This window comes from Sceloporus occidentalis, unplaced genomic scaffold (assembly GCF_023333645.1).
Source record: "Sceloporus occidentalis isolate IW3139 unplaced genomic scaffold, rSceOcc1.0.p SCAF_169, whole genome shotgun sequence".
NCBI lineage: Eukaryota > Metazoa > Chordata > Lepidosauria > Squamata > Phrynosomatidae > Sceloporus > Sceloporus occidentalis.
The window spans coordinates 1,692,068-1,707,367 of record NW_028317149.1 but is presented as its reverse complement, the minus strand read 5'-3'; the positions used below and the strand labels follow the sequence as shown (position 1 = coordinate 1,707,367).

The window sequence follows — 15,300 nt, the reverse complement described above, 5'->3', positions numbered from 1 at the left end:
TCTCACAAATGCTCCACTGAATGAATGGGCAAACATTACCATAGAAACACTCTAAAGTCTTGTGGAAAGCCTTCCAAGAAGAGTGTAAAGAAGAATAAAAGCTGTTATAGCTGCAAAGGGGGACCAAATACTTATTAAATGTCTATGTATGTAGAATGTGATATCGTAGAAGTTCCTGTTGCTGTAATGGTCGGGTGTCCCAATACTTTTGTCCATATAATGAATATATATATATATATATATATAAGTCCAAAATTAACAATTGCACTCCAAATGCCAAGTTTATGCCCGGTGCCAAATAGCTGTAGCAGTAAATAATATAAAGTCCAAAAATAGTTACCGGCACTCCAGGGACTTTCCAAATAACCACACAAACAACTTCGGTTTTCAAGTCAACGTTTCAGTCTTGTTTATTTCAGACTTTCATCAGGACATGTATATATATATATATATATATATACACACACACACAGTACTATTTTAGTCAGCCTGACTGGCATAACTAGGTGGCCCGGTGCGACCCCTTTGTAACTGTCTCTCGTACCGGTTCAAAATAGTTTCGAAAGGGCTCATCCGACCTGGACCGTAAGTGACCCCACTGTGAAACAGAGGCTGCAAGAACGGTGAGAGGTAAGCGGGGGCGGGCGGGATGTATGTATATGTGTTTCTGAAACCTAGATAGCTGCCCCCCTTGTGTATTGATGCTGCCAGCAGTATGGGGTCTGCACATCACTTACAGCCACCCTGTACCAGCATGTACTGGCTGACTTGGCATAATAGGAGTGTGATTGCTAACAGCAATCACAGTCCCATTATGCCTAGGTTCCAGCATTTACTGGTTGTATGTGTAAGTGCTGGAACCTAGGCATGATGGGACTGTGATTGCTGTTGGCAATCACACTCCTATCATGCCAAGTCAGCCAGTACATGCTGAAACCTAGCTAGCTGCCCCCCTTGTGTATTGATGCTGCCAGCAATATGGGGTCTGCACATCACTTACAGCCACCCTGTACCAGCATGTACTGGCTGCCTGGGTATGATAGGAGTGTGATTGCTGTTAGCAATCACACTCCTATCATGGCAAGTCATATTGCTAATTTTTTTGGTCCAATTGTGGTGTGTTACCTACTTTTATTAAAAATGTGAGTTTATTATTTTTAAAGGTGGGGTTTTGGCTAAGTGAACCGTGAATGTTTTGGTCCAGAATTTTCATTTTGGTGCAGAATTTTCATTTTAGTGCATCCCTAGAATAAATAGAACTATTTCATTTTTAATTATCCTGAGTCCTGAATTTGTAGCCACAAAACTTTCTAGGCCCATAAATCAGTGAGAGGAAAAGTAAAGGTTTTGTGTCATTTACTTTATTTTAATCTGCATATTTTATTAAAGGCCATATTTTCTCACAGTGAAAAATGAGTCCGGCCCGTGCACATATACAATTCTGATGAAGTGGCCCACTGCAGAAAAGTGGGGATCTGATGGGGGAAAATGCTGTCCCCCTCAGATTTTTAGGGGTTCCTACGCCCATGTCTACAACCCACACAAGTGGCTCAGGTAGTGCAGCTCATCCAGGATGGCCCATCAATGCGAGCTGTGGCAAGAAGGTTTGCTGTGTCTGTCAGCGTAGTGTCTAGAGCATGGAGGCGCTACCAGGAGAAAGGCCAGTACATCAGGAGAAAGGCCAGTACATCAGGAGACGTGGAGGAGGCTGTAGGAGGGCAACAACCCAGCAGCAGGACCGCTACCTCCGCCTTTGTGCAAGGAGGAGCAGGAGGAGCACTGCCAGAGCCCTGCAAAATGACCTCCAGCAGGCCACAAATGTGCATGTGTCCACTCAATGGTCACAAACAGCCCAACACCGTGTAGGATGTTTGGCATTTGCCAGAGAACACCAGGATTGGCATATTCGCCACTGGCGCCCTATGCTCTTCACAGATGAAAGCAGGTTCACACTGAGCACATGTGACAGACGTGACATGGAGTCTGGAGACGCCATGGAGAACGTTCTGCTGCCTGCACCATCCTCCAGCATGACGGGTTTGGCGGTGGGTCAGTAATGGTGTGGGGTGGCATTTCTTTGGGGGGCTGCACAGCCCTCCATGTGCTTGCCAGAGGTAGCCTGATTGCCATTAGGTACCGAGATGAGATCCTCAGACCCCTTGTGAGACCATATGCTGGTGCGATTGGCCCTGGGTTCCTCCTAATGCAAGACAATGCTAGACCTCATGTGGCTGGAGTGTGTCAGCAGTTCCTGCAAGAGGAAGGCATTGATGCAATGGACTGGCCCGCCCGTTCCCCAGACCTGAATCTTATTGAGCACATCTGGGACATCATGTCTCACTCCATCCACCAACGCCACGTTGCACCACAGACTCTCCAGGAGTTGGATGCTTTAGTCCAGGTCTGGGAGGACATCCCTCAGGAGACCATCCGCAACCTCATCAGGAGCATGCCCAGGCGTTGTAGGGAGGTCATACGGGCACGTGGAGGCCACACACACACTACTGAGCCTCATTGTGACTTGTTTTAAGGACATATCGTCAAAGTTGGATCAGCCTGTAGTGTGGTTTTCCATTTTGATTTTGAGTGTGACTCCATATCAAGACCTCCATGGGTTGATAAATTTGATTTCCATTGAGAATTTTTGTGTGGTTTTGTTGTCAGCACATTCAACTATATAAAGACGAAAGTATGTCATACAATTAGTTCATTCATTCAGATCTAGGATGTGTAATCTTAGTGTTCCCTTTAATTTCTGGAGCAGTGTATATATATGTATGGACATCTGGCGATTGCGAAGGTAAGTAAGCACGTGTCTTCCATCTGCTACTCTAAGTTTCTTTGGCTGACTACTGTGTCTATGGTCTTCAACATTGCCTGTTTCTTTGTGCTTCTTCAAAAGTTCCTGGAAGGAACACATGGAAACCCTTGTCTGCCTGTGTCGAAGAGACTTTGCCAATGCAGTATACCTTGTATCTTGTTGCTGTGCTTAGTTTTGCCATGGTGCATGACTTCTGACATGTTAGTAAGTTTGGCTGTTCCTCAACCTGTTTTATTCCTCCTACAAAACTGTTTCTGTTTCAGTTAATGGACATGTTTCAACCTACATTAATTAATGATCACTAGCACTTGTTTGGCAATTGTTTAATCATACACCTCATTATATGCCTAGATGCTGTTTTGAAGGCAAAGAATGGGTGGTCACACCAAATATTGATTTGTTTTAGATTCTGCTTCTGTTCACTTTGTTGAGTATGCGTTTTGTTATTTTGTTAAATGATAAAATGAAATTATTTATATGTCTATTTTTGAAATCTTTCTTACTTTACATTTTTTTCACACAGTATTGTATACACAGATATGTCATTTGTATTGGTTTCCTGTATCACTATGTGAATACACATTGAACTATTAACGATTTAAGAGTAAACTAGATGTGCAGATTTACTTTCATTTATTGTGTTGATACTATTTTGCTGGTTTGGAGAACAATTATACTGATCATTGCATCCTTAACTCTGATTATTATAGCCTGTGTGCTTTCTTAGCTTGTTTGTCTAATCCAGTTCATTGGAACTATTATACATTTTCAACCTAGCATTGTAAAGTTCTCCTAATTTATCTTTGGACTCTTTTGTAAATAAATGTGCCCTACAAAGACTCTGCATTTGTCTTAGTAAGGGATGATAATATAAACTTGTAGCTAGGACCCCGTCACAGACCCCCAGTTGCAGAAAAAAATACATATAGCTGACAATACATATTTGGCAGCTATTAAGAGAACTGCATTGGTATAGGTAAATATTTAGAACTCATGTTATCAACAATAGATGCCAAGTCATGGGACATCTTCATTACAGATATGTTTGGAGAGCTCTGAAAATTTGCTCACAAAGAGACTTAAGAAGCTCCACTTATCTGAAAGCAGGTGTGGGAATAAATACACACGACTCTAATTGTGATTCATGTATATGTAAAAGACAATATACAAGCAGATTTCCTGGGTGAGTAGCGTTCAGAATGTACATTCAAGTAACATGTCTTTGCAACAATTTCAGAGCTATTGGGTCCTTTTTCCCCCATACAGAGACTGACCTTAAACAGTGAATACACTGACACCTCTGTGGGACTTGGAGTTGGTATATGCATTTCCACCTTACAGATGGAATTCCTTGTTCTACTAAAAGTACATATGATACATTTTGGACAGGGAGAAAGTTTTTTCAAGCTTCAATCTTCAGATAGTTAAAGCACACTGTTTGAAATGCCTATGATTCAGAAAGCAAGAAGGCACATAGTTTCATGAACTACTCGAGAAAATACATCATTATAGGCCAAAGGGCAGTTGATTCCATCAACCATATCTGTTAGCTACTTGCTAAACTATCCATACTTAAACACCCCAAACAGATATTGATGCTGTCCATGTAGTGCGGTTACATGATTAAGTCTGTGAATGATTTGGAATGACCTGGGTTTCTGCATATATTGCTCATTAAATTTGATTTTTTTTTAAATCTGATCACTAAGTCAAAACAATAGACAAACATTGTCTGCTTCATCCAATAGAACCAAGTTGTATGTTTTCATGTCTTTATTGAACATACTGTGTAGACACTCACAGTACAGGGTATAATTGACCCTCTTTTGGCAGCAATAAACTCAACCAAATATTTCCAGTAATTGTAGATCAGACCTGCACAACTGTCAGAAGGAATTTTACACCTGGCTCTTTGGAGTAATGGGTTTTAGTTAACACAAACCCAGTACCCATGTGTGGTCTCCTTTTTATGTGTAATAGACATTGTACGTGGGGTCATTTATATCCTGGTCAGGATAACATGTAGATTTACATCTGATGTCTTATACATTTCTGAGAATGTTCGTTAAGTCTTTTATTAATATTGGCACCCTTGGTAAATATGGCAAAGAATGCTGTAAACAATTGTCTTTATTGTTTAATCCTTTGATCTTTTCTTCATTAACATACACAAAAGTGCTCTGCTCTCATGATTATTAAACAATTGCAAACACAATACAGGTTTATATATAAAAAAATGTTAGATATATGTGTGGCACAATTTTTGGCATCCTTTTAGTCAAAACTTTGTGCTACCTCCCTTTGCCAAAATAACATCTTCTCCTACAATGAGGTTGAGGTTGGGGAATACATGGCAAGGGATCTGAGACCATTCCTCCATACAAAATATCTCCTTCAAATTTCAAGGTTGACGCAGGTGGACTCTCATCTTTAGTTCACCTCACAGGTTTTCAAGTCAGGGGACTGGGATGGCCACAGTATTTTGTGGTCAGTAAACCATGTTTGTGTTAATTTTGATGTATGTTTTAGATCATTGGCCTGCTGGAAGATCCAACCATGACCCATTTTAAGCTTTCTGGCAGAGTCAGTCAGGTCTGATAGAGTTCATGATGCTGTGTATCCTAACAAAATGTCCTGGTCCTCTGACAGAAAAACAGCCCCAAAACATTAGCCCTTACCATATATAACCGTGGGCATGAGGTACTTTTCCACATGGCTACCTCTGTGTGTGCCAAACCCACCTCTGGTGTTTATTGCCAAAAAGCTCTATTTTTGTTTTTATCTGAGCAAAGAACCTGATCCCATTTGAAGTTCCAGTAGAAGACGGTTGAGTTTGTTTTTGGATGAGAGTAGAGGCTGCAGTAAGTGGGACTTCCATTGATGGGTAGCTTCAACAATGTTGAAGCTATAGGGGTTAAATTGAGGGTGAGGGGTAACTCAAACCTCTTTTCCCTTTGACATCACCAAGCTGTCAGACATTCCCTCCTGCTCGCCCTGCCTTGGGTTGTTGGTTATTGTTGTGTGTACTGTATAGGTCTGCTCATATCAATGTTATTGAAGCCTTTTCTGGTTACCTCTAATGTGAATGTTGGTCATTATTTGAGATGTCACAACTGCGGTCTGGTCCCCTGGCTAGTGGGGATTACGGAGAACATTGGAATGTTTGCCCATAGCAGGCTTTTAGAGGCGTGCCCAATGGGTGAGCTTAGCGCTCAACAGCTGACGGGTTGCTCACGAGATGTAGTAATGTTTGTTATACGGCCGGCTTGGTGAATGGTTATGTAAAATGGTGTTAATAAAGTTCTGTCCACAAGCCCTACAAAAGGCGTCCAGTGTCTTTATTTCAGAGATGTTATGGGTCTAAGCAAAGCAGAGACCTAGGTTGGGGGGTTCAACAATGTAGAATGTGTTTTCTGTCTGCCACTAAGATCAATTTACTGATGTTAGCATTTTGGACGACAGCACAAAACTCTCTGTTTGGAGAGAATTTACTCTTATGTTGTTAACTGGCTCTATAATGTTTATTTTTTTTATTTTTATTTAAATAAACTGATTCATCTGTATAATATTAACCAGGTTGATAATGTTACAGTTATGTCATACTGTAAAAATAACTTGCTATATTTAATCAATGCAAATTAATATAACTATCAATATAACCATTTGTCTTAAATTGCAAATAATCTTACAATAACATAGAAACATAGAGACATAGACTTTGACCGCAGATTAGAACCATTTGGTCCATCTAGTCTGCCCATTTTTTCTGATGTAAGGGATTCAAACCCCTATCATTCTTTGGTCTGGTCCCATAGTGTGGATAGCTTCATGTCTACCTCATGCATGTTTAAATTCCCTCACTGTATTAGCCTCCACCACATCTGTCCAATGTATCTACTTCCCTCCCCTGTGAAGTAGACCTTCTTTACATTACACCAAAGCCTCTGACCCAGGGCCTCCCCTTAACAAACATAACCCCTCAAACGATTTTCTATTCCACCTCTTTTGGCCCCTGACTTCACCATGTAACATGTCACTCACTTCCCACAGTGACAGCTTTGTCCCCAAACAGCTTGTCAGTGCCATTTTGGGCCCAACAGGTATCCAGTGATACCTTTGACACCCAAATAGTGTTACACTAAATGTGTCAGTGACATCTGTCGCTCTGACTTTAAAGAAGCAGTTGAGCGAGAGGGGCAAAGCTGTAGCTAGCCTTGTTTGCGTCAGAGGCAAAACCAGAAAATAGCACCCCCCACTGTATCTATAAAGAGATAATCTTGAGGAAAGTAGAAAAATAAATGACAAGGATATTCATGATATTAGAACTGCAGAGTTAACCAAAAAAAACCAGTAAAAATATCCCTAAACCCGATGATTTATTCCCATTTTGACTTTGAGGGTGGTACAGCATAACTCCCATCAACATATACTGAGCCTGATGACAGTACATTATAACTCCCATCAATATATATACATGTATATACTGAGCCTAACAGTGCTATCACCACAAGTACCGGCTAGCAGCAGTAGAGGTTGTCTACGCGCATCGCGCAGACGTTCATTGGCTGCCAGAGAGGAGGATCTCCCGCAGCGCTCCAGGAGACCTGGCTCCTCCTCTCTGGCAGCCGGTGAACGTCTGCACGATGTGCACAGACAACCTCCGCTGCTACCGGACACCAGCATGACCTAACCTTCCAGTGCTCAGTCATAGATGCCCTGGCAGAAGTGTCCGGTAGCAGCGGAGGTTGTCTGGACACCAGGAAATCTGTAAGTCGAGGGGTGGCATATAGGGGGGTATAAGGCATATCAGGGGGGCCGAGTGGCAAAAAGGGGGGGGGAGGTATATCTAGGGGGTAGAGTGGTAAATAGGGGGTATACGGCAAATAGGGGGTATAAGCCATATACGGCATATAGGGGGTATAAGGTATATCTGGGCGAGCAGAGTGGTATATCAGGGAGGCAGTGGTATATGGGGGGGGCAGAGTAGCAAGCCGTGGGGCAGATGTGCATAACTGGGGGGCAGGTTGGCAAAAAAGGAAATAAAAACAAAAAATGCATTTTTCTCAATCATCGGTTTTATTAAATATAAAAAAATGTTTACATGTGAATTCATATTTACTAATACAACTTTTTTCTTATAGGGCAGTCTAAGCCGTGTGCCCTGCCTGAGGGCTTCTAAGCTGTGTGCCCTGCCTGAGGGCTTCCAAGCCGTGTGCCCTGCCTGAGGGCTTCCAAGCCGTGTGCCCTGCCTGAGGGCTTCCAAGCCGTGTGCCCTGCCAGTGGGCTTCCTGCTGTGTGCCCTGCCAGTGGGCTTCCTACCGTGTGCCCTGACAGTGGGCTTTCTGCCGTGTGCACTGCCAGTGGGTCTCCAGTTCCAGGCTTGTCCAGCAAGACTTTCCAGTCCATGTGTTACGATTAACTGTGTTCTGTTTATGCTTTATTCCACTGTATATACCAGTCCTGTTCCTAAAGAGCCAGCTTTCATCAATGCAATCTATTTCAGCCTGGTGTGAGACTGTTATCTCTTGTCTGTACTTACCTGTTTGTCAATATGCATCTTGGAGTACAGACAGAGCCTCAGATATCCCCTGCAATTGGGCTTCTACCCAACCTGCTGGCCCGAGTCCTGACACACTCCATCTCACCCCACTTACACATCCATGTTTACTCACAAACACCTACACATCCATGCTCTCACATGCACAATTGCACATCCATGCTCACACATACACAATTGCACATCCATGCTCACACATGCACCCCACCCCTGCTTACCTCTTACCACTCTTGCAGCCTCTTTTACACCACAGGGTCAGGTGACTGAATGTGCCCCCTGATACGTACCTATCTCCTTTTTCTGGTTCAAAATAGATTAGAAAAGGCCCTTCCGACCTGGACTGGTGCAGTAACACATTAACTTATACACAAACAACCTGGCTTACACCTGCTTTTGCAGCCACATGCTTACTTGCCCTTAGACAGACTTGCCCTAAAACATGTTCAAAACACTCTCTTCACCTAATTATCTCTTTTTTCCCAATCACTGCCAGTTCACATTACCTCTCCTCTTCCTGCCCATCTATCCCCTTTCTCACTACCTTCCCTTTTTCTCTTTATCTACCGATTTCCCCCAATATCTCCTTTTCATATATCTCCATTTCTCCCCAACTTTTTATCTCTCCCCTTTCTCCCAATGTCTTACCTTCCTTCCTCTCCTTTTCTGTCTTCTTAATTCCTGTGGTGGGAATGGTGGGGTGTTTATATGTTCCCTTGCAGTGAATGCAGCTTCTATATGACATGATATCCAGGCGCTCAGCATCAATTTCAGGCACACATTGCAAAGGAGTGCTTAAACAGAGGTCTGTGGGAACACACATCACGCTCCCTTTATTTGGGAGTCAAATCTACCTCTGGAGTCAGCCAGCAGAGTGACTAAAATCTTGCTAACTGTTGGAGGTGGCAGTACACATGCATAATGCACATGCATTTCAGGGAGGCTGTGCAGGGTTTGACCAGGAGACTCCAGGTGAAGCCCCACTGGGGGTGGCATTTGGTCACACCCATTCTGGGTAGCCTATCATGGGAAGTACCAGTTATGCCTACTAACAACTTATCAATTTCAGATTCCAATGGAACAACACCTTCCTTATGAAATGTTTTTGTTAACGTATTTAAACATTTTTTGAGTTTGTCATTTTCTAATTCATTACTATTTTTTTTCTACTTTAACAAATTGGCATTTATGCATTTTTGTTATTTATGTTTTATAACTGATGCTGCTTACCCTTTTGATTAATATATTGTAAATACATGTACACTGTAAAAAAATACACTTAAAGTAACACTTTTGGGAGTCTATAGCTTCAGTGCAACACTCCTCAGTGGTCTTCTTTTTGTGCCACTGATTGTCTACAATTAATCGCAGGAAAGCACATCCAATGAATTGCACTTTTCATTCTCATGTGGGAAACCTCACTGAGTCGGAACTGGAGCTAAGTGGTGGTGAGTATAATATGTGGGCGCAGAAAGAAAGATATGCTTTCCTGCAAGCCAAGTTGTATTATTGTCTCATGCCCTTTAAAGGCTTAGCGTGAGACTAACAGTTCAATAATCAAAATATTGATATTACATTCTTATAATCTTAAGGAAATACTTTTTTAATAATCGTTTTAATTCATCACCGTTGTTGCTTAAGGAATATGTGCTCTTTCTGGTAACATGGTACAGTCAGCATCTATGCTTCTGCTAAGCACATTGTGATGTGACATATCTGCATCAAGTCTAATAGCACCAGGATTGCAACTTACCATTATTTTCTTTTAGATATGGTACAGTATAGAGTGTAAAACACCAACACACTGTGTTTATTTTTATTTAATGGCTGTCATAATAAAATATTTTTACAGAGACCAAAAATGTCCAAATTAGTGCAAAACTGTTCCACATGCACCCAGGGGCAACAAAGAGGGGAGGAAATAACTTGTAAATGAAAGGCGGTTGATCAGGATGGGGTGGCATTTGCTGCATCTTTTTCTGGAACACATGCCACATTTTGTTTTTTGTTTATATAAAAAAGGAATGGGGCTTCAACCCTTTGTGCAGTGGTTGGGGAACTATGGTCATTTGTCCTTGCTGCCCTGGTGAGGAGATGAGGGTTATGTTTAAACCCTTTCAGTGCTGGATGTATTGGGCAGTTTTAGGGAAGGACAGGTTTCTTAAACATATGGGCATCTGGCAGTGTCCTCTTTTGCTACACTGTGAAAGTGGTGGTTTTTCAATGATGTTTCAATCCAAGGCAAGACAGGCATGAGCTGAATAGGGCTACCACGGTTTTCCAGGTTTGGAGTGTTTTTTTTGTTTTTTTTTATAGAAAATGAATACCCATGCAGCACCATTGCACAGAATAAGACACTGGTACAGGGAGATCCTATATACAGAGAAGGGGTGGGGTGCAGGCAACTTTAACAGGCCACAGGGATGGGGAAAGGGGGTATTAAACCCCTTCTATAGGGGAACATGGTCTCTCACATTGCTAATCTTCCCACTGCTAGGGTGCTCTTAAGCCCCCACAGAGTGATGCAAGCAAGGGATAACACTCCCTCCTTCAACAACTCTGATCTTGTGGTACAGCAGGGACAGCATTAACACAATGGCACATTTGAACAAAGCCCTTAGTGTGTGTGTGTGTTTGTGCACACCTTAACCCTGTCACTGCCAGAAAGGCACCATTATTGTAGAGCAACAGGCAGAACGCTATGTCTGCTTTGGGAGCACTGCCGGCAGTGACCAGGTTAAATGTGTGATATATTTTTTTTTTTTAATATCTAAATTATTTACAGTTTGGGCCTGGGGTGCAAGGCAGTGAAGGGATCCGCTAGTTCCCAAAGAGAAGGGGTAATGGACCCAATTGCTCTAGCTGCCTTCCTCAGGTGAGCGGGTGTCAGATTTGAGTTTAACAAACTCTTTGGCCACCTCATCATTGTTACGCTGGGACAAGATCCTCAATATGGTCAATCCGGTATCATCCATGTGAATGCCTCGGCCAAGTGGAAGCCAGCATGCACAGCTTCCTTTCTGTGCCAGATCTCGCAGTTGCATTACCGCTGTGCCCACTGTTCTGTCTTCACGTGCAAAGCAATAGTCTTTTACACACACCTGTAGTTCGTAACACTCTGGACCATGCTCGCTGCCCAGTGTGCTGCAGAGAAAAGAAAAGAATAACTGCACAATCTAATATATATGGGGATATTATATTGTCAGAACATATTTCTAAGTAATTTGATTTTGTGTTCAGATGTTTAGATTACTGAAGCTCATTGCGACTGGACCTTCATTATATATTGTGAAAACCTGCAGGCCAACACTCCCTTTGGTGAATAACCTCCATAGTTCCATAGAATGAATCGCACAAAAAAGAAAGTGAGATACAGAAAAGCACACAGACAAAGAACGCATGCGCATACTTTTAAGGTAGATAAGAACTATTTGGCCCATGTGGGACAGAGGGATACTTAGGAGGTAACTAACTAGCCTTAAGTTGTGTGACCATCATGCAGGGAAGCATTGATGGCAGTGCAGTGCTCACAGTAAGTGCTTTAATTACTGTAGCTCAACAATCATTGCAATGTATAGTAATTGAAGCAAAACTAAAGCCGGCTGTAGGAGAACCTGTGTCCTCAGCAACAGAATCTCCAGACCGGGTTCTACTTGCAAATTGTTAGCTAGGTCCTTGAAACTATACAAGATAGCAGATGTAAATGTAACATAAAACATCTGATTTCTAATAGCTAAGATTATGTGCAATATAGTCACTAGAATGGAAGCTATTAAATGAGTGTGATATATGTGGTAGACATCGAGTAGACTTGCTTTTGCTCATTGTTTGTTACTCACAATTGGAAGCTCTCGTTGTATTTTGGGGCCCAGCTATTGTTCTTGGACTTTGTAGTGAATTTCCTCTTCTTGTCACTCAAATTTGGACCTATCATGTTTACTTCAATAAAGGGACGGAAAATTCCAGAGGTCTGCCACTTTAGGTCATTGGCTGCTACGACTGAAGTGCGAGAAGCAATAGAAAGGTGAAAAAGGTTACTGTCTGTTTGGAAAGATGTCTCCCTTAAGTTTTCCAAGTCTTCATGTAAGATTTTATATTTCCTTATACTATTTACCCTGATTCTTTGTACAATACATCTACTTTACCTTTAACGCTGACCTTGTGTTCCCCTGTTCCTGGGTGAGTAAAGAGCTCTACGTGTATAGAAACCTCTCCCACGGAATCCTCCACGCCAGATCCTGGTAAGAGAGAGATAAGAAAGCTAGCATAAATCCAAGAGTCCACATTAGAACCAATGTCCTGAGTTTAACTGCTGGCAGGGTTTGAGCAACACTTCACTACTGGAACTAATGAAGAAGACCAGCCCAATATATATCTATATATCTATATATAGATATATATATATATATATTTAATCTCCTGCCAGCAGTCAATCAACTTAAAAGGGGATGATAGTTGTCACCGTAAGGTATGTTTGTTGAAAGCTCTGAGAACCCTGCAGTCTCTGCATGCTCTCCCTTTGCAACATGCAGTTCATTTCTCCTCCCTCCATTTTATTCTTCTAAAATGTTGTGTTGCCAAAGTCTCTCCAGATCCATCAGGCACTTCTGTATGATGTGCCTAAATGACACCCTTGATGGATCCCTATTATCAATGTAATATGGCAGATCTTTTTTTTTTAACCAGAAGAAGAGACTCAAGCCAATTCTCACAGACAACTGGACTGAGAATGTTTGTCTTATGGAATCTCGTTGAGCTAGGCTTGATTAATAAAAACATAAATAAGCAGCCATACCTGGTGATAATTTTTTTTTAAATGTATCCAGATATCATAATGCAATGCATGCTTTTCACAGGCAAGAATAATCCTGCTGAGTCCTGGGGATATTACATTGTCCCCATCTAATGAGTCCAAGGAGCCAAATAGCGTGCCCACAATGCATTATTGGTAAGAAAAGTGTTAACGCTTCAATCCCACTCAGTCAGTGATCAGCAGCTTGTTAAAGTATTTTTTATTAATTTCTTAACTTATTTCCAAATCATATCAAATATCTGAGCCGTGTTGTGGTTGATATGTGGTTGTCTGGCCCTTTTTTGAAGCCACATGTTTGCTTTTGCTGCTGCTACCCTGCATTATCCAGATGTGTGATAACTGGGAAGAGATCTTTATAATTCCAAATATTTAATCGAAGAGGAGATTTGAACATACTTTATGGCGATTATACCAGACAACCTGTTATCACAATCTGCAAATAAATGATTCACAAGATGCCAGTTCAAGTGTTGACTGCCAAGTGGGACTGGAGTTTCAACATGCTGCCCCCTTAACTCCCGAGTAGCCAGACTGAGCAATGGAGGAGTAAAAGGCCCCCAGGTCTGACAGAATAGGTCATGCTCCCCGAAACCTTTGTTCTAATGACATACCCTTTTCTGGATAAATCTCTTCACTAAGAGTAAACCTAATACCTTTTCCACCATGGACTGAGAGGGAAGGAGAGGGAAAGACAGACAAAGAGGGTAGATGTATAAGGAAGGCTGTCAGGAATATACTAAAGGAGGAATATACAGATTTACATATGTTTGAATACATGTAGCATGTAGAAATATATGCTATGTTACTGTAATATATAGCAAATGAAACTTGCACTTTTGTGTAACTGTAACTGACTGAGGCTTTAAATGTAAAATATCAACTGCAGTAAACAGACTCAGCTAACCACCATGATGTAGCCGTCATCTATCCCTACAGTTACCATCTTTTATGGGAATAAAATATGGTCATGTTTATTAGTTGAAAATGAAAATAAGACCTTCATTGATGGTAGATATGTTTACCCAATTTTCCATATTCAACTCAACAGTTACTAAATATCTGTTAGTGCCTATAGACCTCATGTTAACCTTCTCTTTTGTAAGATTGTTACTCATTATCCTCTACTACAAACCACAAATCCACATCATTAGGAGAAATTATCCTTCCATAATTTTTTATGAAGTAGCAAACCTAAGTTCTTGCAAAAATACTATCTATCTTTGGTTCTTCAGATGTATGACAATACAGAAAAAGAAGAAAAGTACTGTATGGGCTAAGGTGCTTAAATATAGGCATGACTTGCTGGAGAAAGAAACAATGTGAAAGTTGAAGGAAAAAATAAAATACAGTTATCCCGAAATGTATGCATATAGGGGCACAAGGTATATCACTATTTGATTACTTATGCATGGTGACATGTGCTCCCAATTTGAATATGCCTGCTGTTTCGGACAGCTAGAACCACATGAGTCTGAGAATTCCGCCTACACAGCTGTTTCAGTCTGAGATCTCATCAGTGCAGTATAGTAACAGCTATGGCTCAAGCAGGTAAGTAAGGACAGTTAAAATTAACCACACTGCTGCCTGTGAGATACAACCACATATTTTGCAGTGTATTTACAGTCAGCATCCCAGTCTCCATGCTGTACTCACCTATGCGGTCACCACCCTTATTATTTTGCACTGGGATATGATGTCATATCCTGGTGCTCCTCCTCTCTTAAGGACAGTAGGGTGATCCTTCCCTACTGCCCCCTTAGACCTGGTGCCTTAGGCCTAGGTCTTATTCGCCTAACTCTGAAAATGCCACTGTACGTAATATGTGCCAGTTATAGTGATGTTAACCCAAATAAATATGCATAAACAGTAGACAAGATCGTGAATAACAATCTCTATAAACATGTATGATGACAAAGAAGGTTGCAACTGCATACATATTGTGTTTCAATGTACATGTATAGTATTCAATTTGTAAAAGCATATATGGATACTTATATCATAAGTTATAAGGCTGGTGGCCTGGATTTCAAAATAAATCATTGGTAATGTACACACATTAGTAAATAATACCACTCACAATGTAATGCCAACAGTAACACATTAAGCATTAAG

At 41.4% G+C, this 15,300-nt stretch overlaps 1 protein-coding gene across 1 annotated transcript in view; it reads right to left on the bottom strand.

Annotated features, from left to right (window-relative positions):
- Window positions 1-11,233: 11,233 nt before the first annotated feature.
- The window catches only part of LOC149279392 (protein unc-13 homolog A-like), a 42,178-nt gene continuing 38,111 nt past the window's right edge, over window positions 11,234-15,300 (bottom strand). Inside the window, exons 37-39 of the mRNA XM_089501288.1 lie at window positions 12,521-12,613; window positions 12,215-12,374; window positions 11,234-11,519 (exon numbers count right to left, since the gene is read on the bottom strand). Of these exons, the coding sequence (XP_089357414.1) occupies window positions 11,234-11,519; window positions 12,215-12,374; window positions 12,521-12,613 (539 nt within the window). The remainder of the gene's footprint in view (window positions 11,520-12,214; window positions 12,375-12,520; window positions 12,614-15,300) is intronic.